Source organism: Strix uralensis, chromosome 5, assembly GCF_047716275.1.
Source record: "Strix uralensis isolate ZFMK-TIS-50842 chromosome 5, bStrUra1, whole genome shotgun sequence".
Taxonomy (NCBI): Eukaryota; Metazoa; Chordata; class Aves; order Strigiformes; family Strigidae; genus Strix; species Strix uralensis.
Window position 1 is genome coordinate 69,643,837 of NC_133976.1, and position 23,294 is coordinate 69,667,130.

Here is a 23,294-nt window from a genome sequence, read left to right on the forward strand (position 1 = left end):
CAAAAAAACAATGCATCTAGGGATATTTAAAATAACTTGTTCTTATTAAGGTTCTACCTTCTCTTACTTATAACAGAAATTATTCTAGTGGGATCAAGATGAATGTAAATTCACAGAAGAATCATGATTTAAGAATACCAGGAAGAAAAGTAGATGTGAAGTCACAGTAAATCAGACTTCAGTGCTATTACAGCAGCAAGGCTACTCAAGTGTGAATTTGTAAGAGTCGATCTTCATTTATTTCAGTGTGTCTTCCAAAAAGATCTTGATTCTAAAAAAAAATACTTCCATAGAAATGAATTGAAAAAATGCAGAACTAATATATGGCATAGCTCATATTTAAAAAGTATGACCTTCGTGTTGCTGTAGGGCTTTTCATATGCTTTTAGCAGCCACCTTTTCATAAGCATTAAACATCAGTTTAAATTTTAATATTTGTGAAAGCTTGATCTTAAGACTTGGGTCTACAGAAGACAAGATTCTGACACGCAAAAAAGTTACTTCAACTTATGCTAGGAACAGCATTTTGTCTGCCTCACTGTAATTGCTTGTCTGTCTGCCCTTACACACGGTAAGTCTGAGCAGCCTCTGCAAACAGTTTTGACTGGCACATTTTAAGCTGCCACTTTACAACACCCTAATTTGTTCACCTTCCCTGTCCCAGACATGGCCACTAATACAAAACCAAACACTACAATCTCGTTCCAGTTTGTGCAAAGAATGAGGGATGGGAGGGCAGCAGGGAAGAAAAATGTGACCCTGTTCATTGTATTCTTATGGTTCAATATCTCAGTAACTATATTTAGGATCCTCAGGACAGAACTCAGCTGGCATCTGTTGGCTTTCTCTGTCCAAGACAATGGACCAACATCGGTGTATTCATCTGAAGATTTGGCCTTTTGATTTTACTACTGGTTCATTTCTCTTGGGATCCTGGAAAACGTCTGTGGTCTAACAGATTAACAGAAAAGTTTTAGGTGCCATCCCAGGACCAAATTAAATTAGTTCTGGACCCTGAACAAATGCAATTTTTAGCCTTCACAACATTGCTGTCTTGGAAATTAGAACTTCATGCTTCAGGGCATAAACTGGCTGCCAAGCGGGGCAATTATGACATTCTTCTCTGTCATAGAAGACCGCACAATGGGGAAAGCCTTCTCCAACAGTTTAGCTATGATTCACTGCTCAAGGAGACTGACCGATACAGATAGATCAATAGTATGCTCAGTGTGGCTATTCCTGTGGCTTAAAAATTAATTCCTAGCACAAGGCCTAGGATCTCTCATGTGAAGCAAAATGTATTTTCTAAAAAGCAAGCTTTATAACAGAAACACTCATGCAAATTTCCCTTTGTACTGTACTGTACAATAACCCTATGTACTAGCTGCAGCATCCTCCTCCATGCTCCTGGCCAGGAGCAGTTGCCAGGACTGCACCCACACAAACCTTCCTCTCTGTGGGATCAATCCCCTCCCCATGGCAGAAAAGAAAGCAACCAGACAGAGTTGGAGCAAATGGTATGCAATAGTTTTCCTCACCTGTTCTGTGCTGTTTGGGCTCATGCTGGACTCCGCTGTATTCCACTAGTGTGCTTTTGTTGAAGGTTGCTTCTGATACCAACTGAAATGTGATGTTACTGTAGCATATACCTGGTAGCCAGTGATTGAAAACTGTTTTACCTTTAAAGAAATCTGCAGAAGGTTTAAAAAGAAAAGAAGAAAGGAAAAAAATAGGAAAATGCATCAAATGTTCACTTTCTGATAATGCAATGGCACATGCTGAACTGGCAGTGTTTCAGATGTTTAAATATTGCTCACCCTGGTCTCGGACATGAAATTCTAATAACTCAGTTTGCCAACATTTTTCCTGGCTGTCAAAGCCACTTTGCTACCAAAACAAAAACAAACAAAAAAAAATCCCAGCAAAAGAAACATGAACTACTTTTCACAGGAAAGAGAACTGAATCTAGCAACCTGTGACACTGAATATCTCAAAGAGCATCTGATAGTTTCTGTAGACTTTTAACTGCTGCAGGCAAAAGCCTCCGTGGTCTTTTGCTGACTGAGGCATAACGTTCGGAATGGATGCTCAAAGGGCCATCCACCATGCAACTGAGTGCAGGCTGCAGTACTGAGAGCTGAGCTCACATTCACCATCAGTACACGTGCGGGCTGAAGAGAAGTTGCTTAGGGCTATTTGGCTACATGAAGGAGTGTGCAAGTTGATTAGTGAATCTCTTAATTCAAGCTGACTTTTTTATTTATCAGCAGCTGCAGCATTACAGCCCCTGGAACCACATACTAGCTAGAGAAGATAAAAATTACTGCTGGTATCCCTTTTGTTCCCTGGAAAGAGGTCACCTATATTTTGTGTTATGATCCAGAATAACCCTTCCTAACTTCTAGCACTTCACAGCATTGAAAATGTGATTTCTAGCCCACTCTGAATTGAAGCAAAGAGACTCGAAAATTTCTGATACGCACCTCCTCCTGGAGGTGCGTATCTCCCCCTGCTGACTTTAGAGAGCTCTTACAGTGACCAGACTTCTACTTTGAGAGACTTAGTTCAGTCTTTAAAATTCGATCCAGCACCTACTGGATTGCTCAAAGGTGTTTTATTGCCACTATGCAATGTTAAACCATTGGGGTTTCAGGGCCTGCAGAGTATGCAGGTGTCTTTCTCACATCTTAGGATGCTTTCCATAGGGCAGTCTCATTTATATCTCTGAGACAGATGCTATTCTTAAGTTATACTGCAGGGAAAAATGGAGTTCAGTTATAAACAAATAAAAAAGAAAGACAAATTTGCTCCCGTTAGATTGTTTAGATGGTTAGATTGGTTGTTTAAATTGTTTAGACTGACTGTCTAGATTTTAGATTGATTGCCCTTGATTAGATTATTTTAAGAAAATGGAAATTTGTAATATGCAGCAGGGTTTATTAGCTAAGGGTCAATACTGAATGCTACAGTAATATACAGTACTATACAGCATAGTACTGTTGGCACTGTGTCACTGTATGGTAATACAGAACTACCACATTTAAATCCTGCACCAGGAAATCAGGTATATTGAATGGGTTTCCCAGCTGTGGTGCATACCAGAGCTTCTGCATCAGCTATTCACCAAAGTGGAAACTTTGGCCACAGGGAAGAGACTGGGAACTTTTTTAATGCTTTAAACTGACACAGAATGTCATCCAAGGATTTCAACAAGCATACCTAGAAAGCAAAAAATTTAACTCCATCCTTCCTACTATTTTGGGGTTTCTCTCCTTTTTCCTTTTCTTTTGTTTTGGTTGTACAGCAGCAGGGAAGATTAAAAAAAAATGGTGGAAAGTTTTCTGGATTTTAGTGTATGTGCTTATTTGGAAGCACCACAAATTGGGGATCCCTTCCCAGGTTGATTTCAGAACTGATTAAAAAAATCCAGACCACCTAGTCTTCCTTTAAAATCCAAAAGAAAGGAAGCATCACCAGAACTAGGATGGGAAGCAGGTTTAAATCCAAGGTGAACCACCAGCTCAATCCAAAGACCCATCCCTTACTTCATAATATAAAAGTTGTTATATAAACAGACACATTACAAGAAATATAAATCATTATAACCAACACATGTCAAAACCACACCTAAGACCACTGCTTAAGAGATTTCCAGCAGAGTTAGGATTAAGTTTTTTGGAATAGTTACCTTTGTACAGCATTGTTCGGTAGTCTTTTCCTTCCCAATAGCTTATATTTACCCTGGTAAAAACATTGTACTTCTCTGGGTACTGAATTTCAAACAACACTCCTGTTTCTGGAGATGGTTTGTAATCATAGATAGAAACACTGCTCACAGGAAGGGGTTCTAAAGAATACACAAATAAAAGGAAAAAAAGGAAGAAAGGAGAAGATTAATAGGCAAACTGAGTTCTTCACACATATAGAACACCAATGAAACAAATGGTTTTGATGGGTATGGCACAGGCACTCTTCAATCTACCAGAGGATATTTGGGGCTTCACAGAGGTCTGGGGCAAAGCTACTTGGGATGTTGTCACAGCCAATATTTTTGTGTTCCCCCACAAAACAATTTATATTCTTGACATACCTCTAACAGAAAAATGTCCTTTTTTGCCATAAAAAGTAAGGTTGAAATAGCAGTTATTTAAGTGCTTACAGTCATCACCCCAGAAAGATTTTTGTCTTTAATGCTTGCCAATCATGTAAAAGTGCCCAGACAAAAACAACAAAGCACTTGAAATTGCTCATAACTTTGGCATAAATGTGAACTTTTAAGATTAGCTGAGAAGCTTATCAGTGTAACAGCCAAAGGAAGCTATCTGAATGAAGATTTTCTAATTTGATATGTATTAATTACTTTATTTTATGGGTAATTACACAGTCCCATTCATACCACATCCGAGAGGGCCATCATCTTCAACGTATTTATCCACACCAAACTTCTACAAAATATAGTAGTACCATTACCATTATTTTACTGATGAAGAACTGAGGTACAAAGAAGTAAAGTGGTTTACTGGAGGGCATAGGGGAAGCCTGTGCACAGAAAGGAGGTAAATGAGGAACTGCCGATCTCTGAACGCAGAGCCAGGTGGGCTACTAAAAGTAAGAAAAATATCCTGTGTCCTGTGATGTGACATCTAGACCGGTGTAGCTCCATCAACTAAGGAAAGCTGTGTCAATTTGCTGCAGCTAGGAGGCTGGATTGTTTCTAACAGTAAGAGAGTCACATTTTTATTCAGCCTCCTTTTCCCACAAAAAAAGAAAATTACAAAAATAATTACCCTTTTGCTTGATGCTCTCCTCAGCAATAAAAAAAAAATTATAGCAACGCAACTGTACATTGGGTAAGAGGGCCAAGCAGATATTCAAAACAAGGTTATAGCATTAGTTGAAATTTGTTACACTAACATATTTTAATAGAGATGGTTAATGCACAACACCCTCAGTAATTATGCCTACATACTTATGAGTATTATTGTGTTGATTTAGTTCCTGCACAATGTAGGGAACAGATTGAAAAATACAGGCTGTTGATTTGCATGGCCTTAGAGGACACATCTGAGTTCAAAGTTCTGCTGCAACAAGCCCTGGAGAAAATCTGATAAAGTATTTTTCCCCAAAGAGCATACAGTCGCAACAGGGAAGAGTAGATGAAAGGGCAGACCAGTGCCAGTTTCAAATGTGGAATTATCCCACAGAAGGTGGAATAGGTTAATCAAATACGGAAAAGCAAGACTGTAGTGGAAGCAAAAAATTAAATCCCAATTACTGGCACAGTATTTTCGCCACAGTACTAAGTTCCCAGATATGATGAGAAGTGGAGAATTAAAACCAACTAAGAACAAAAGCCACAGATGCAAACAAAATCTTTCCCCAAGTCTTAAGAAGAAGTCACGTTGTCATTTTTAACTTTGTCAGAGCATGGGTATGCAGTGGTGGGGGATTATTAAACTATTTCTCATGGCAAAGATGCTTCATTAGCTTCAGGTAAATATCAGTATATTTGTATGTTAACCACTTGCAAATAGAAAATTCCAAGCTCACAGATACCAACAGGCACTTCAGTGACAGGATGATCTGTGAAAATTTTGCTGACAATTGGTGATAGCCAGAAATAAATAGGAGTAAAGCAGAACACGGGAAACAAAGCCTACCCTTTTCTTTCTGCTGAGGCTTTTCCCATTGCTTATTCTGAAATAAATAGTTGATCTGACTATCCACATAACCAGAGGGTTCATATCACAACTCACACAGCACACGATAGTAGTTTAAATGTCAATAACAATCTCTAAATAGCACAACGCTTATGTGCAGTCATCTTTCATGTTAGCGGGTGTGCCCTGGGCTTTCTTCTGCTATCTCATTCACATCTGAGGTCTCCTTATTTCTGAGAGAATTACTGCAACTTTCTTATGTCAGTGATTAAATCACCCCATTTATTCCTTCCTACAACAAATCAAATAAAGGATGGAAGTTATATTCATTTTTAATTCAAATGATTTTTTTCTCCTGATGCTTTGATTTAATTAACCAATAATTGAATTAAGTGGCAAGCACCACAGACTCTCTTTCTTGTTGTTATCTTCTGCTTACTATTCTCTCCTTGCTCATGGCTGAGGTTAGCAGAGTAGCATGGGGGATATAATGCAATTTAAAGATTCTTCCATTATCTTACTTCATTCGGCACCAAATCTTCATATCAAAAGCTATTTGCACACTGTGAAATTAAAAGGACACTCAGCAGATAAAAATCATGTTCTGTTTTTCACTTACTAACTGCTCCTAGGGTTATTAAACTTAAAGAATATATAAAATGTCACTCTTCACTATCTATATTTATAATTCAGAGCATAAACAGTCTGGTCTTTTTAATTTTACAATTTCCAGTATTTAGGATCCAGCTTTTTACAGATTTCAGTGGTTCTCAAGAAATAGCCTACATAAAGTGTAATATAATACTTCAGAAAACTTAGAGCTTTACAAATGCTCTGCACTACACTGATGTCTGAAGTCATATTACAGAAGGGCCTTAGAGGATTTCAGTGTCCCTCTAATAGCATGTTTAAGGCACTTCTTCACATACAATCTCTTTATTTTTAGACTTGCAGATTATATTAAACACCCATAGACAAGCTTGCAGGATCAAGACCTAAATTTGCCTCTTTTGTTTAGTGTCTCAGAATCTGCTGCTCCTATAGCAACTGCTTTCCCATAATATCTGTTTATGGCAAACTTAACTTCTGTGTTTCTCCTGGACTCTCCAGAATTTTGCATTTAGCACGTAGCTTGCATTATACAAACATCAAGATAGCATAATAAATGCAGCTAGCCTTTTCCTCAAATGCCCTGGAAAATTCTGGATGCTAAATCCTCCATCAATACATTCAATTTGTGCCAGACACATTAATATTTGCAATTCAGGGGGAAAAAAATAAGTACATTGAAAATAAGTACCATATTCCAGTCCAAATCAATTTGATTTTAGTATTTGTAGATCAGGTCACTCTACAGATTGAATTAATGATTGATTACTGCGGTAGGTTAGATGTAATATTACACGTGGGTGGTTGAAATGGGACTGAGATCAACTCTCTTGATTGTTACACTCAAACCCAAATTAATCATGATTTACCTTCATATCATAACTTTTATAAACAAGAAAGCCCATTAACAGAGTGACCTAACTCCCATGGGTAATTCCCTTTATTCACATGAAGAAGTTGTGAATTTTGCCATTTTCTCCCCAGGGTGACACTATTTACATTTCTATATAGTTACTGGGAGTAAGTCATAACCAGGGTAAAGCTTCCATTATACTATACACTTTAAGGATTGTCTTATCTCTTGCTAAAAAGCAACCATTTTTGAGATTAAAAAGCTGCCGTTTAATACATTAGGAATATAATGTTCAAGTTTATGATAGGTAATAGAGATACCATATGCTATTGCTTATGAAAGGGAAATGTAAGTTAAAGTAGTATCTGAGCAATGATGGTATATACTGCAATTTCTAGATGCCCACATAAGACGACAAATAAAAAGATGATACAAACTAAAAAGTAATGCTGTCACAAGAACAAAGGCGGATCTGTTGTTCTTGAACAGATTTAGGCCAATACTTCAGATAAGCCTTCCAATGGAAATTATGGCAGGAATTTACATGGTTGCAGTTCTTTTCATTTCTTTGATTCTGATAGAGGGGTTTTTTCACCTTAAAAGGGGGATGACATGATTTGTTTGCTGGGGAAAGCTGAACATTAATGGACGTAGATGTTCTGAGTTATGTTTCAAAATTAGGGCTGCCATGGATAACCAACCTTTTTAAAGATGTGCCATGTCATCCTTTAAGAAAGAAAAACACAAAGGGCTTAAGTTTTACATTTCATTAGGAAAAAACTCTGAAGCTCCTACTTCAACAGCTCTGATCCATTAACAAGCCAGAGGAAAGGATTTGTCCTGCTGAATCACTTCCTGCAGCATCTGGCACAATGACAACTGAGCATTAACTAGGTCTAATGCCAATTACTTTCTGAGAGCTGAAGAGATCAGAGTCTCAGGCAGCAAGCCCGTTGGTCTCTTGAGGAGAATACTTTTTGTAGAAGAGACGGAGGCAGAAGTCTCCCTAAAGGGAATATATTTTACAGTGATTTATGTAAGGAATCATCGACTTTTGAAACAATGAGACATTTACCACTCAAAACTCCTAATGATAAGCTAAAATAAAAGTGAGGCAGAGCTTGTCTTAATTACCCTCAGAGATCCTTAGATCCTGATTTCTCCAATTCCCAGCAGAGATACATTTTTCCTACAGCACACAATAGCTTTGCAATGTACTGCTTTCCCCATTCCTTCAAATGTACAAACATTGTTTCCTTCACAACAAAAAGAAAAATTGACAGTAAATTTGAAAGGAAAAGGCTATATGGGTATAAGTCACCCTGGGAAGAATAAAACAAGGCTTCAAGCTGGGAAAATGGAGGATGAGTGAGAATTTCAGTCACTAATTTTACATCTGTCCTCTTTATTTCTCACATAAACGGCTTTAAAACCAATTAGTAATAAGGTGGAACTTTCTTTCAAATATTGAAAAACACTAAATTAATTATGTAAATTCTGGAGTTACTTCACTCCTGTTGAAAAGCCAAAACTCCAACAGCAGAAGAAAGCAGGCTTGAAATAATTATGTTAGATACTGGAACTACTCCTAACCCCATCCAGCCTGAAAACTGGAAGGAAGGTCATTTTGATAGGTGCAGCACAACTGCACTCACAGGAATCTGGCCAGGACAGCAAGGTTCGTACACCTATTCTTGTGAAAACCATCACAGAGATCTTTTAATAAAAAGTGATCAGGGTTTCAGTTTTTCTCCTTCAGTTAAGTACTGAGCCTAATTTGCTGAACACAGCTTTGCTACGGAATCAGAAGAAGTGCTATTTTATGCTCAAATTCTATTGTACATGTTTCCTATCTAAGAGTTGAATGTGCCCTGTTCACTTTGTCCTTCTAACATCCCAGTTCAGGAAGCAATGCGAGGATGTGAGCTGTGCTCAAGTTGACAAAACCCTTGGGCTCTGAGAAGAAATATTGTAACAAAGAGCTCATACTTTGCGTTACAACAATCTGGACTACAGAACCTAAACAAGGAAACTCTACAGTTTGTGGTGTTTTGATTAACATGAGAAAGCTCTGAAATTATTCCAATCAGAGACAAACAGAAAGTAAACTGCTTAGTCTTGTAGAGAAGGCCCAAATTAACAATAGAAGCCTAGCATAGAGATGGTAGCATACATACATGTATATATGTATATTTATATAATGTTACAATATTTTATATGTTTGTATGTACATATTTATGCACACATATATTTATATGTATTTATATTTACACATAATCATATATGCATATATACAATGTATAAAATATACATTTTGTTAGCATTTATATCATGTTTCTCTTGAGGAATTTTTTTTTCTGGACAGAAACCTTTGATGGGTAAAACAAAAGTCTTCTCTGACTTAAATCGAATGAAGTTTCAACCTGTGAATAGACATACCTTTTTCTTGCCAATATGCTGAGAAGCAGCATATCACTGAGGGATGTGAACAAGAGAAAGGAAATGTCATCAAGATATACCATCAGAAAGCAGAGGCTTTCAGGACTCTCACTGAATTTCTAAGTAGTCAATCTCTTTGAAGGACCTTGCTCTCCTTTTGACATGCACAATTTGGATACACGCTGCTCTGTGTGAAACTCAGATCTCCAGCATATGGTCAAGCTGAAAGACTGAATCTCCCTGCACGGACTTCTTTGCAGATCCCAGAAAACTATTGTGAAATATAAAAGTACAGCCTTGGGAATAACCACATTGGCACCACTGGCTATCCTGCTTGATTTATCTCATGGCAGCCTAATGAATGGGGCCAATCTGCCACTGGTAAAGCTCTCCTGATACCAATGAAATTAGAACAGGAATTAATTTGCTCCTGGAAGCTAGTTGCAATGCCCCATTTTTTCGTGTGTAAGATATAGATGGAATAAATTAGATAGTTACATGTCTTTGCACGGTTAAAATAAACTAAGGATGTTAAACAGGCTGAGAGAGCAAATGGCATGAAGAAAAATATTAATCTATCCTTAATTATGTCTGCCAAAAAAATCAAGTTAATTAATAGTCAGAAAATGATATAAAACAGGCAGTGGACAACACTAATAAAAGGAAAAATAAAAAAAGAAAATGAAAACCAACTATCACCTCATGCAGTTTTGCAGGAGAAGCTAGTTGGTCACTAGATGAGTTCTCTTCTCAAGAGCACTTGAGAGCTCTTCTCAGAAGCACTGTACTGAAATATACCTTAAAAGGCCCAGCCTGCCACACTGTCTTTTTATTCCTAATTTACTTTCATTGCTGTAACCTTGTGCTCCAAAGGATGAGCTATGTTAGCTGAGGCTGCTAAGTGAGAGCTAGCACTCATCAGTCTGCCTGACAGAAAATACTAGGAAGCAGACCGGGCCCTTTCCCTTGTGAAGCTCACAATTTACAGCATACTTTCAATGCGCAGTACAGCATCCTTCAATGATGCCTGCAGGAATGCCCTTTCTTTTTCATGAACCTGGTTGTCTTTCTGTTGAGACAAAACCAGTGAAATTCACTGTTCCCTTTTTGTTACATGAGTTCCCCAAGCAGCACTGGCCGACTGCCAAAATCACTGGCCCTTCCAAGGTCTGGGTGAGCAGCAGAGGCCACAACAGGAAACCCTGAGACGCTGCCAGTGCACCCACGTAAGACAGGTGGTGAAAAGGGGTGGGCTCCTTTCCATTAGCAAGGACACCATCAAGCCTTGGACTTTTTCAGGAACACCTTGTGGAATCCCCCTGAGCCAGAAATTGGAAATCTGGACCTGGCTTTGATGGGCTGGGCAACACTGGCTCCCTTATTCTTTCAGAGATCCCCGGCACGGGAGTGTGTGCTTCATCTGCCATCCTGGATCACACCTTCCCCTGCTACCAGTGACCCTCGTGGACTCTGGAAATCAAACAGCAATGAGCCCTGATGCACAACTGCAAGCGCAGCATTCAAAACCCACTGGAAATGCACAGGGGGGCATTTTTTTCAGCTGCATATGACACCTGATGTTTCCATTATTTTCTTTTAAGAAAACAAACAAACCATAAAACAGGAAGTGGGATTAGAATTACTGCTTTGTCTGCAAGGTTAAAACAGTCAAAGAAAATGAAATTCAGGCTGCCTATGAACCCTTAAATTGTCCACTACACGTAGATCTTCTTGCACATATACCTTATGAAAGACTTGCATTACCCAACAACATGATACTTTTCCCATGGGACCCTTCATGGTTGTCCTCATCAGGGCACAACCTGAGCACACATGGGAGGGCTGCAGAATGCATAGATGATGCAAAATCTTGTTACTCCTAAGTTTCAAGCATCTTACTTGGTAACATATGAGGCTACTGCAATATGCTTTGAATGTTATTACTGTGGATGGCATTTCCTCATTGACAGAATAATGTAAGTACACAAAATCATAACTATTCCTCATCTGCAAGCTAAAACTGTCCACAGATTCCAAGGTGCCATTTATTAAAAAAATCTGGAAATTGGTTTTGCTCCATCTAAGTACTTTTTTTGTCTGATTTTCTTGAATCTGTCTTCTAGATGAAGAAATCATTTCATATTCTACAAATTGTTTTCAGGTTGGCACATGGAAACATTTCTGGAGCAACAGCAGAGCCAGAAATATAGTAGCAATCACACAGAAATCTGTGGTGCTTTGCATGATGACAGGGCAAACAAAATCACATCTCTCCTCCAGGATCAATGCACCTGGAGGTAGAAAGAGACAGCCTACTACAAATATGGTGTCCATCGCAAAAACCTTCAACTGTACTGGCAGAAACACATGGTTTGGGTGACTACTATCTGCTTTCCAAGTTTAGTACTACTTCAATATATTAGCAGTCAAAGAACATTGTTATAGCATTTAAAACAGAATATACCTTACCATGTAACAGAAGTGCTTACACTGAAATGTTAGTCAACACGTTTTATGCCTTTTACTAGATTTTTGGAACTCCTGGTTCAAACAGTTTAGGATGAACCTCTGGAAAGGAGGTTCATCCATCACACTTATGTTAAACCTCTCCAATCAGTGTTCAGGAAGGATCAGCCAGGGCAAACCCACAGCTGTCCCTTTCTTCTTGCCCAGACCTTGTGAATTTTCACTCATAAGCCTTCTCAACACATCTTCCCTACTGTTCCACACAGGGATTCATCCTACACACAAGAAGGATCTATTGAAAACAAAAAAAACCCACCCAACCTTCTCCATAAGTACTTCTGGGGGAGAAAACACCACACACAAAGAGAAGAAATGGAAGAAAAAAAAGAGTAAGGTGTTACTTACTGGTTAACACAGTGATTGATCTTGCTGACTTGGAAACCATATTTGAGTTCACTACCAACAGAGTTACTATGTAATACAGGCCATGGTATTTGGCATTAAAAACCACAGGGGCAGGTAAAGTGCTATTGAATTCTTCGAACTGGAAAAAGTAGTTCTTGGATTCTCCAGCTATCTTCACAACATATACAGAGGATGAGCTCACCACATCAGATGCTTCCAGGGAGACAATGATACAATTGTCTTCTCGAACAGTAACTTGGAAAGGTTCTGCATTCTATAAGACAAGAATAAAGACTTTGCTGAAGTAAAATCTATTATTTCACTTTTACCTATTTCCCTTCGTATTCATAGGATACTCATATTTGCAATAAAGTTACATTTCATATTCTGCAAGAGTTAACATCAAACTGTAGCAATTATTTCAGAATGGAATTCACAGTCAGCCAAAGTCCACAGGCATCTGATTATCAGGCCAGTCTCTCTGCAGCAGAGGCTGGTTCCTGCCGTGTGCTTTCTGACGCTCTGGCTACTCCATCCCTTACATCCCAAGGAACAAAGCCTCCACCATTCTTTCCTGACGGCAGGTGGAGTAGAGCGGAAGAAGGATGAGATTAAAAAGGGTATCAGGGGCAAGAGGATTTCCAATAAAGCCACAAAACATAAGTCATTTAAATCCCCCAAAAGAGATGATTAAATCAGGACTCCTTTATCTTGCAGAAATAGAATCATATATTCTTCAATGTAATATATTCTGAAAGTCTGCAACTGAGGAATAATTTTTGGCACCGAATAAACTTTTCCAAATATGCCCATTCCAGCAAGTACCAGGTGATAAGCTGCTCTCAGCACTACGTCCACGGGTTTGGTTGGCACTTTGCATTTCCATAGCTACACCATTTCATTTTCAATATTTCTTTTATTAGTGGTAGAGAGAAAGGAGCAATTTAACCTTGTTTTCATATATCATGAGCATGTTAAGTCATTGCCAGCTGAAAACACTTTCCTTTTTATTAACCGCAAACCAGCTGTCAGCAAGAAGCACTTGTTCTCTACAGGAATTTCAAAGCAGATTCGTGGTAATCAATGAGAAGGAAAAGTTCAAGCTTACATGAAGAGTTGCATCTTCGAATATTAGGCCGCACTGCTGCTTAGAATTTTTTTTACCCCCGGTGAAAACTGTAATATCTAATATTTTCAATTCCCAACTCCACAGTATTTTTCTTCTTCATATTTCACAGGCTGAGAGCTCTATTTGGAGGTCAGGATGGGCAACCACAGCTCATTTGCAACTTACTCAGTCAAGTTGTTCCTATACCAAAGAGCTAGACACCTCCTTCAGAGATCAATTCTAGCAGCTTGGCTACCTCCGGTCTTATTGTAGTTTTGTTTAGTGGGGATTCTTCCATGAGAATAACCTTTTTTAGGATTTACGCTTCAGGAGCCAGGCTCCCTATTTGGAATTCACATATATGGTGTTGCCAACACCTGGCCTTCAAAAAAACCAAAAAAACCACCCAAGAACAAAGAATTGGTTCTAGGACTGTAAGATTTAAAATAACAATAGTTTGTCTTTACATATACTTATGTTTTTATCATTGGGCTTTGAGATTTCATAGTGTACCTAAGGTCATATCACCCTATAGGCAAAACTATAGGCTTGAGAAGACATAAGCAAACCTACTCATCTGACCCAACATGAGAACAAGGTAACAAGTGTAGAGTAAGTCCAGCCCAAATAGAATAACTAGTCTAGACAGCTTCAAGTCTGAGATTAAAAACTGAGGCAATGCAACTTCAGCTGCTGATTGAGGTTTCCTTTGATTAGTCTTTTAAAAAATGACTTTTAAGTTGCTAAAATGATATAAGCCAATGTTATCAATGAATGAATACTTCGATGTGGAAGTCTAGGTAATTTTTCACAGATGGCAGAGAGATTGTTCCAAAAGGTTTACAATATAAGACTACAATTATGCAAAAGCTTCCATGTGTTTTCCTTAGCCTGAGCTGAATTCAACAGGCTTATCCTTGAGTAGGTCAAAATACCACATTTCAAGTGGTATTTTGCCCTAAATCCTGATCCAGCATTTGGATCCATACAGATTCAAACCTTTAACTGGGGATTATGTTTGGATCTGGTCAAAAACAAGTAAAGGGTCTCTTATCCCTCTTCCTCCCTTCTCCCCGCACTAAGAAAATGTGGAATGATTCCTACTGCAGCTCTCCTGATGTGGGAAGACAGGAGAAGGAAGGCATCCACGGACTGACTTTCCAGAAGCACGTGTACTACTACATCACATAAAGCATAGTTGTCTTCCAAGACCAAAAAAGGAAAGACAAACCTGATTTAGAAAGGTTATTTCTGCATATTGAGTTTAAAGTGCATGTATAATCCCACAGAAGTCAGTGGGTTTTGACCTTCCATAGACTTGCATTTGAATGCAATTAGAGGAAAGAGAATGGTGTTATCTCTAAAATTACTCTAGCCTTCCCTCAACTTTGCTGATGAATTGCATGGTACTAACTCAGTGTGCCTACCTTGCTATGGAGAGACAGACAAAAGAGTCCAACAAATTTATACGTGCCAACAAACAGTTCAAAGCAAGTTCCTTGTGTTTGGTGGTATTATAAATCATTTGTGATGTTAATCAAGTACAGCTGGAAATTAAGCATATAATTGCAGAGTTACAGACATTCCTAGGATATAATTAGATGCTTTCAGATACTGTTCATATGGGGTGTGATTTTATTCTTTGATTCTTCAGTGGGTATTGTATTAACCCTGTTGAAGACTGTACTTTCATTTTTCCCCTCACAATGTTTTCTTGAATTCACAGCAAGTACCATTCAGCAAATGATCCACTAACCTTCTTTGATAGTTCTCCCACAATTAGCATAACATGCCTCTGCTAGCTAAATACATAGAAACCTCTGAGACATATGCTATTGTTACCTATGACAACACCTAACGGGAAAATAACTTTTTCTGAGTCCTTTATCTCCTAAGGATGTGGGGGTTGTGAAATGATAGCCTCTCTCCATGTGCCTATGTTCAGATGCTTTTGAACCACTGCTGACATGATGCACAGGCACTTTTTGAGTGATATCTCTTTAGCAGCTATGTGGTTCATCCATCTGATGCCTGCACCCACCTGCATAATGCATCCCTCTCTTGAGTGGTACCTATTCTTTTCAGTAATTATGTGGCCTTCTTCCACACACCTGTACGTGCCCAGGCTTTTAAACTGCTGCATGCACAGGACACATGGTTTGTGGGAGACATCTGTTGTTTATTATCCATTGGCCCCTGAAATAATTTTTATCCTTTCATTTCAGCTCTAAGGTTTGTTTTATAGAATGAAGTGGCAGATAAGGGATGAATAAAAAGGGATGAATTAACATGTCATAAGATGAGATCACTTATCCCCTTTGGGATATGGATTTCACTTTGGCAGTGTTTTAAAAGAACAGACCATTCTGGGCATCCTGTTCATGTTGCACGAGGTGAGGGTTGCCAGCCAGTACTGGGCTTGTGATTTTAAGAAGGCTAGGGAAAAACCTGGGTATTTTTTCTAAGCACCGCTGGAAGTGACAAACATGCCCCACTTAACTAGATTGTAAAGCCAGCGTGTCTCAGGACTGACAGCATCAGTATGGTAAATACACATTTTATTACTTCTGGTCAGCTACCTCCAGGATTTAATTTGCTGGTGTCACAGCTTGAGCGGCTGTTTCATGCCTGTGGGGAAATTTGGCAGGGCTTGTGCATTCAGAACCAAATGATTAGCTCCAACTTCCTTCCTACTTTATTATTACAAGCTCGTGCCATGATAAAGGACTTAGAAAAAAAAAAGGGGGGGGAAGTAAATCCCACAATGTGATGCCTGTTCACAGTCATTTCCAGTGCAGGGATGAGTCATGCTAGTGGAATTTCCAGCCAATAACCCGGTCCCTATTAAAATAAGAGGGGGAGGGAAGGAGATATATGTCAAATAAACAATATTCAAAGCATAATAGGAAAATAAATGGTGTGCAGCTGAGCTCAGAGTTCTCTTTTCAGAAGTCTATATCCTCAGTTTATTTCCTTATAACACTGTGAGTCTTAAACATCAGGAAGAGATCAAAGTTGCAAAACAGCTACTAATTTTACGTACCTTAGCTTTTGAATGTCTCACTCTGAAACACGTTGGGCCAGAACCCAGTTATCAGAAGTACAAGTAGTTGCATGTTCTGCTGACTTTAAGAGGAGCTGTGGATGCTCATCAGCTCTGTAAAATTAAAGTATTGGTAACTGCATCATGTTACCTAATGCTAGACAAGTGGAGCTAAGACCCTGAACAAATCTGACTTCTGTCACCTCCTACAGAGTCAATCCTGAAGTATCACAGAGTTTTCAAAGTGGGCATCCAAAATCCCAAAGCAGCAGTAAATTTCAAAGCTATGAAGATCTACTTCTTAGGGCAAAAGTACCATTATGATCACCTACTGTATAATGGTGGTCAAAAATAACATCAATGCAAGTAGTACAAGACAATATTGAACACGGTAGCCAGACCTCTTAGATGAAATACTGGCTATTTTTGTGAGTGATTCTACTAAGACATATTTTGTTCCAGTGACCAATAATGCTAATTGCATTCTAAATGACATAATGACTCATTCTCACCAAGATTCATCTTACTTAATTTTAGGTACTTAAATGGAATGACTGACAGCCAGGATGACCTTTTCAGACACAGTACCTGTGCATTCACCTGAGTTCTGAACTACCTTTGAAAGTGCACTGAACAGCCAAAGGGCCTGTGCTCCCAGCTCAGCAAAATTTCTGTAGTCCTCTGTCACTGAGTGCAGTAAGTCCAAGACTTATAACAAAGATAGGACTGGGATCCAGATTTCAGGATCTTGGCCTCTGCTACAGTCTTGCAGTGGCACCTCTACAGAAAGCATGTAAGAAATTTCATAAAATAAATAGCATTGCAAAGCACACATAAAAGTCATGTCACAGTATTTTTGCACCAGCTTCCCAGTGTATGCTTTTCCTCTGATAGTGACAAATGATACTGAAGAACAATTACAATAAAAATTGTAAACGTTCGTTTTATTCAGAAATTGGAATCTTATTTCCCGTAAATCTACTATGCACTTGTTGAAAATTTATTGTTTCGTGTGAGTTACTGTGCACAGAACAGAGTCAAATTCTGGCCTATTTAAACCATTTTAGTAATTTATTCTATTTTATAAAATTCTCTTTCTCTCTGTGCAGGCTAGAGACTTCATAGTTTTGGGATCATCCCATCCAACTGACAATCCTTTACAGCTATAAAAAAGAGCGGTCCCTGAAACTTGCTTCTGCTGCAATGTGAAGTCACCATCCAGAACAGGCAACAGCCTCTGGTTTCACACAATTTAGCTCTGTTTTGAAGTATCTTTACTTTAGATGATCCTTCAGGTTCCCACCTTGCTTCCATCATTACTGCATCATCTGGCTCAGCCAAATACCATATCTTTCTTATTTTCACAGCTCCCTGCTCATACTCTTCACAGAGTATTTTCTGCTAAATGTTGCAACATCAAACCTTATACTGTTTATGTTCCACATCCAGTCTCTTCACTCTTGTTTCAAAGGCTCTCAATAAAAAATATTTCCAATGACTGAAACTGATATGGTTTCACAAAAAGATACACATAGCCATGACCAGAGAAAGATCCTCTCAGAGTTGGTAAGGACTGGGTAGAAATTGCCCCACACCAAAGCTTCTTTGGAATTGCTAACTATCGTTATGGGATCCTATAGTTTCAACAAAAAAGGCAAAGTCATCCTTACAGACTTTAGGGAAGAAAGCACATTCTAAGCTTTCCACTTGTTCCAATGAATTCTGGAACAGGCACAGACTTGAGTGTTAACCGCAAGAGGAAAGGATTGTTTGAAATGGTCTTCGAGTGTGAACAAAAATGTTAAAGACTTGTAACAAAAATGTAAAGACAAGTTACAAAAATGTAAAGACTTCTTGAAAATAAGGATATTTATTCCTGGGGATTTTATTTTTATCTATACTTCTCCACAGGTTGAGCAGAGAACTTCCCTTAATAAATACTCTTTGGAAGAAACACTCCATGGGAGAATGGAACCTTATCTTCAAGATTTTCTATGCAAACAGGAATATTTTAAGAAGTTAAGAGATAGCAAAGGCAGCAGTTCTCAATAATTTATGATGTTTGATTCAGGTTAACACACCATTTCTGGCATTCTGCTCTATGAATAGTGTCCTCAGCACTGTTCCTATACTCAGTCTCAAAAAGCCAGTAATAACAATCTGTTGGTCATATTTTATAAATGAGCTTCAATGTTTCTTTGCTCTGGGAGACAGTTTTAAAGGGACAGGTATTTTTTCCCCTCTCTGTACATGAATGCAGAATACAAGGGTGTTTTTTTAAGCAAATGTCAATATGGTATGTACAGTCCACCACATTTTGCTACCATTTTGAAGTTAATAATATGGAATCTTTCTTGACACTATCAGCTGCTATTACAATAGCATTAAGTAAATGCCAGAATGCTAAATATGTGAAAAAAGAAATGTTTGCAATCAGTAAGGCTAGTATCTTTTATGTATCACCTTGTCAGCATATCCAATATTTAATAAATTATTGCTAAGTATACTTCCACCCCATCTTTCTAGTGCAAACTGGAGAGGGCACAGTGATCCAGAGACCTTGATACTGACAAAGTTTAAAACCATCTTAGAACTTCACAGATGGCATTTCTCCCTATTATTGATCCTGACTGCACATATACACCCCAAATACAATAGGAATTCACACTCAGGCAGATATAGTTTGGTTTCTCTCCACTCAAGATTTTCAGCTTCTCTCTAGTACTAAAATTATGTTAAAAGGAATAACACTTCTGAAGGAAAATATTAATTTAGTTCCCTTTCCCAACTCAGACCTTTATGGAGCCTCTGCAATTAAAGTTTAGCCATCCCTTGTGGATCTACCCAAAGACACAGACATGCCAGATAAACCATGTGCTTTAATTAAAATGCATCTTCCCTCTTGAGCCTGTATGTGAATAATAGAAAACAAAAAAGGGCACAGGAAACATATTACATTGCCTCATCAATTCCCTTAACTCTACCAAACTGGCCCGTAGGGATCTTCTCCAGTCAATATTTGTTCTCTGTCTTTAGGACAACAGTGAAAGCAAATTTCTACCTGAACAAATCTAAAATGATCAGAGCTTTACATGGGCCAGGTGGGAAGATGAGGTCATGTTAGCTGGCTCCTCTGTTAAATTCCAAAAAGAAGAAATTAGGGGGAACAGAAAAGAAAGATTACTTCCTAGGAACAGGAGTTAATTGAATAGTATGCTCCACATATACATTATCCTAAGAATGTACATATCTCCATCAACTGAGAATAAGTGCTTTCACAGCACAGCATCTATACAGGCCAACACACATCCAACTATACTTCAGCTCCCTCTCCATCACAGAGGAAAGGAGGAAGAGATCATCCCAGGAAAATGCTAAAGGAGAAGGCAGAGTGAGAAATTAATGTGGATTTTTAAGAAATCTCTTTCCATGGTGTCAAACGATCTCTGAGGTGTCTTAAATTTCAAAGTGCCCTATGGGAGATAAGAAGGGATACTGGAGGAAATGTGTTTTCTGGATGATGTAGGGTAAATCCATTCATGCTGTTTAGTGCTTCAGCTCCAAAATTGTGGATTCACCTGTGCAAATGATGGAAATCTGTAAAACAAGCCTCTGATGTTGAAACAGCTTCTGAACAGCTACTGATGCTGAAAGGTGACATTAGAAAGTCACACAGAAAATTCATGATGTTCAACAGAACACAAAGACTGATGTTTCACCAAGAGAAAACTGTGACCATGAAGTGCTCCATCACTGTTGTGCAGCTGAGAGGAACTGGACTGGACTGGCACCAGCTCTTTGTCTTACATGCTCTGGCAGGGGTAGAGACTGAACCTTATGGGTACTATAAAAGTGAAAATGCCTTCATTTTGAATTGATAGGGTGTATATATAGCCTTCATATGTGCACAAGTAAACTAGTTCTTAAATGCAGAATGCAGTGCTTTGCTATTTGCATTATCTACAAAGAGCACAGCTGGGAGGAAGTTAGAGTTTTCATTTATCTAAGAAACTGGAGACCAAGGTGGTTATCCAATTCATCTGAAATCACAAAGCAACTTAGTGGAAAATGGTGGAAAAGAAGATGACTTTCTGTTCCCCCCCATGTTAATCTATAAGAGAACAGACTAGACATAATGAATAAATTTACAGATAAGGTCTATTCCAGGAGCCTAACTCTTTGTTCCATAACTCCAAGTGATTTTAAAGGGAAATAGTCACCAAAGTGTCCTTAACTATTTTCAAAATCTCTTGCTTTGTCAAGTATGTTCTGAGACTACTAGAGAGGTTTGGAATTTTGAAATAAGCAGCCATTAATAGAAAAAAAATAATTTTCTGTTTCATTCAAATCAGTTTTTCTGACATGAAGAATACAGAAGCAGATGGGAGGTACATTTTGTCCCCATCTAAGTTGCTGACTTCAGTTTGGTCCAGAGTTGTCTGTCTTATTGCCACTCATTTTTCTATCACCCACTTGCCTCTCAACCCCCCCAGAATAAAAGGCCTAAACACCCACCACCTTCAAAGGTCACATGAGCCACGGCATGGTCAGGAAAAAGAAGTCTAAATCCAGATCACTAGCCTTCCTCTTCTGTGCTCTAAAATACTTAAAGCCATAACCATAATGTGGCTATGGCTATCCCCTGAAAGTCTGCTTACTCAGGTTCAAGAGCAGGTTTATTTTGTTTTCAGATCCAAGTGGAACCTGTTATTCTGCCCTTTGATTACCCTGTTGTGTTCACGTGTTCTCTAAACTGGTAAGAGCTGATCCGATAACCTGTTGAGATTTTCTCATGTTATTTATACAAAGTTCCTGTGGCTGAATGTTTGGGGGTTTTTTTTGCTAAAGTATTTGCTGTGCAGGTTTTTGGAAGGGTTGGTTGTTTAACTTGGTGGTGGGGTTTTTTTGCTTTTTCCCAACCCGTGCTCAAAGAGAGGAAAGCAGCCACTGTCATTTCCCTGATTACTAGCAAGAGATGAGATCTGTAATTCTCTTTACAGCACAAAGTCAATTGCAAATCCACACAGAACATTTCAGTTGTTGCTACAGCCTGATTTTCAATTCATTTCTAGTGTGGCTTTTAGGCTCAGCTCAACGATTTCTACTGATTTGATAAATTCCTACCTACAGAAGAGTTCTCCATCACACTGCTGGCAATGTGCTCTTTGGTAGTCATGAACACTACCAAAATCTCTAATGCTGCAAAAACTCATAGCTTCCCTGCAGGGGAAGGTGGCAGGATTTATTTGGTCATAGTGTATCAAGCATTTAGTTTTTAGTACAGCTGCCAAAGGTTGACTTGAAGGAAGTGAATGAGAGGAGAGAATACAAAGAGCTTCGGAAATGGAGTCAGGATCCACAGCTGAGGTGTAAAGTCCTTTCAGATGTAACACATGCCACCCCACCTGCCCAGAGGAAGAGACCGGCCAGGGGAAAATGACTCCTGTTACCTATCAGAGGGATGACAGTCCAGGTTACAGAGTGTTATACCACCTTCATGAAAGATATAATTGTACTACAATGTCCTCTCCTAGCAGCTTAATAGCTTCAACTCGCAAAGCAGAATCTTCTGCAACTGTGTTTACCAGATCAGGAAAATAATAATTCCCTCTACTTCTACTCTAATGCACAGTCACCACATTTGTCCTTCACTGGGATCCAGTTGTGTGCTATCACAAGAACCTGCTTAAATATTCTGCACACTTCTGTGTGTATAACTAAAATACTGAATATCCTGTTATCTTCAAAGTGAGGAGACCTTAATAACATGTTGGTCAGAGCTTTTATGCTGAGACTTCTGTACTTGGTGTGGAATTCATCTGTCTTCATTTTATCAAACTAAAAATTGGGCATATGGTCAAATCTCATCATCTAGGGTCCCTCTGTACTCTGTAGGGAGAGATAGATCTGAAGAATTTGATTTACCCACTTAAGATTAAATGAACTGCCTTCTGCAGATGCTTTTCTCTCTCTGTGCACCTTCCTTTTAAACATCAAGAGTCAGATGAGACCAGAAACATCAGCTGTGTATGACATGATGGCAGCTACAACTCAGATCTGTATTGCCATTTTTATGTATTATGGTTCCTAATCTTTTTTGTCTAAAGTGATACCATAAGGTTTAAATTTTGTTTAGCTATTCTCTTTCTCAGCAGTATAAAAGTACATGATAGCCATGACTGAGCAAGGCACATAACTTTAAGCATACAAAAGGTCCTACTCAGCAAAAGATGTAAGCATGTCATAAATCCTTTGTCTATGTGACAAAGGCTGGCCCTGCGTACAAGAATCAATAAGGAGATCAAGGCCTCTCTTCCTCAGTTGCCAAAGAGTAATAGACCCCTGAAACTTCCTTCTAATTTGTTTGTGTCTTTTATGAAGTGAGGTTGCTATAAAGTCATTTAAAGGATAGTAAAAGTCTTGGTTCATTATGTGATGCTGAGAACCCTGTTCTGCAGGTTTGGTGTTCTCTTCGTAGAAATTATTATCCCTTGCTCTGTGATGTAGTTTTTACACTTGGCAGGTATTCAGCAGCCAAGAGGGATGCAGACAAACCATTATAAATACATTCATCAGCCTAGTATCTTAGGCTGGGGTAGCTCAGCAGTAATAGTATGGTGAGCATACAGACTAAATACCCTTTAAATGCAGAATTTACAGAATTAAACTTTAGCCATTAGCTTTCTTTTATATATTTCTCTTTTAATACCT

The 23,294-nt window shown here is 38.6% G+C and overlaps 1 protein-coding gene across 3 annotated transcripts in view; it reads right to left on the reverse strand.

Annotated features, from left to right (window-relative positions):
* Positions 1-23,294, reverse strand: part of PTPRO (protein tyrosine phosphatase receptor type O) — a 153,418-nt gene that overhangs the window by 53,803 nt on the left and 76,321 nt on the right. For 2 of the 3 annotated variants that reach the window (XM_074871525.1, XM_074871524.1), the window contains exons 2-4: positions 12,433-12,706; positions 3,689-3,847; positions 1,539-1,691 (exon numbers count right to left, since the gene is read on the reverse strand). In XM_074871525.1, the coding sequence (XP_074727626.1) occupies positions 1,539-1,691; positions 3,689-3,847; positions 12,433-12,706 (586 nt within the window). Of the gene's footprint in view, positions 1-1,538; positions 1,692-3,688; positions 3,848-12,432; positions 12,707-23,294 lie in introns of those variants that run through there. The other variant, XM_074871526.1, reaches the window with a different exon arrangement.